This window comes from Monopterus albus, unplaced genomic scaffold, assembly GCF_001952655.1.
Source record: "Monopterus albus unplaced genomic scaffold, M_albus_1.0 scaffold131.1, whole genome shotgun sequence".
Lineage (NCBI taxonomy): Eukaryota > Metazoa > Chordata > Actinopteri > Synbranchiformes > Synbranchidae > Monopterus > Monopterus albus.
In genome coordinates, this window is record NW_018128011.1 from 417,357 (window position 1) to 419,038 (window position 1,682).

The 1,682-nt window shown below is 42.9% G+C and overlaps 1 protein-coding gene across 1 annotated transcript in view; it reads right to left on the reverse strand.

Annotated features, from left to right (window-relative positions):
- nfixb (nuclear factor I/Xb) overlaps window positions 1-1,682 on the reverse strand; it is a 122,375-nt gene that overhangs the window by 96,455 nt on the left and 24,238 nt on the right. The window contains 2 exon segments of the mRNA XM_020613208.1: window positions 1-8; window positions 11-341. The exon segment at window positions 1-8 is cut by the window's left edge and continues 178 nt beyond it. Coding sequence (XP_020468864.1) covers window positions 1-8; window positions 11-341 — 339 coding nt within the window.

Here is a 1,682-nt window from a genome sequence, read left to right on the forward strand (position 1 = left end):
GCCTAGGGTAGGCAGTCGATGCGGCGGATCTTGCCCTTCTGGTCAGGGTTGGACAGCACGCAGCAGGGGGGCTTCTTCCCTGTGATGGTGAGCACAAAGTCCTCGCGGAACTCGGGCCGGATGTCCTTGCGGAGCTTGGCCAGCAGGCGCGAGGCCCACTTCTGCTTGATCTCTGGCTTCTCCCCCAGCAGTTCATCCTTCACTGCGCGTTCCTCATCCTTGGTCATCCTCTTTTCATGCTTCTTGAAGTACTTGCGCTTACGGGCCTGCAGGTTGAACCAGGTGTAGGAGAAGGCACGGACATGGGGGAGGAGGGCCTCGATGAAGGGATGAAATTCATCCTGATCAGAGAGAGATGTGGTGTTAGACGGTGTGAAAGAGAGCAAGTAAATCTTAAAACAATTATACAATTTTCTATGAAACAGGGCAATAGTGAAAGTGTAATAAAAAGTATGATAATAGAGCGATTACACTGTAATTGTCAGTGTGATCACAATTATAACATGTTATTTTAAAATATAATTGAATTGTTTGCTAAAATATTTAATCCAGATTATTAAAATATTTCATAATTATTACATTCATATTAAAATAAGCATGCAGCAATATACAGGAAAATTAATCTTGACTGCAACATGCACCTTTTAAACCAATAAATGCACAAGACAAAAGATACTAAAAACATCAATTTAAATCCAAAAGCAATTGAAAAACTGAGTCAAGTTGCGCTCCCAGTTTCCTGCTGGAAAGAGAAGTTATTCTGCTGTACCATAATACCTTCACTACATATCTCTGGGCAACAAAGCCCAGATCTCGCCATAGCATTCCTGTGCCAGGGTTGCCACACATCGGTCGCTCACCACCGCCAAGCTTTGCTGCCACAAGACCACTGTTGAAATGTGCTGCTAAAAGATCAGCCATACCATTTCCTATCTCTGCTACCATGCAAGGGAGCTCCAACCAGACTCACATTTCCACAACAAACTGAAAGCAGACAGAAATCACCACAGAAAACCACACTGCTAGAGGAAGACAGACGGCCTGGTAGTTACCATTTTGCACTCTCATCATAAATTTGGCACAGCGTTTAAAGTGAAAAAAAAAAATCTCCTGCACCAATAATTAGCAGAATATGCAGCTCACTAAAAACAGTGGGCCAAAGTTTAAAACAAAACCAAAACCCCCAGTATTTTAGGAAGCAGTAGGACCAACGCCAGCAGTTTCTTAGACAAAAGCCAAAAAAAAAAGACTAAAAAGATAAAGCAAAAAATGATACAGGTAAAAAAAGAAACGTTAACAGTATTACGCTGTTAAAAAAAAAAAAAGAAGAAGTTCAACAACGGGGACAGATGCACTTAAAATAAACTGTCCTCTGTGCTTTCCAAAACATAAAAAAATGAACCTTCCAAAAAAAAAAAAAAAATCCTTGGCAAAGTGTAACTAGTAGTGGTGTCTGTTCTGATCCCTGGGCCCGGCGCAAGACTCACATACACACACACACACCCTCACACACACACACAGATGGGGGGCCAGGGAGAGCAGAGCACAGAATAGGGAAAAAAAAAGAGAGAGCCGAATCAATGTTGGACGAGCGCATACGACCGCTGGCAAAGCCGAGTGCTGCTTCTTTTTTCCCCTTTTCTCTCCAACTCTCTCTCTTTCTCTTTCTGCTTCTCCCTCGC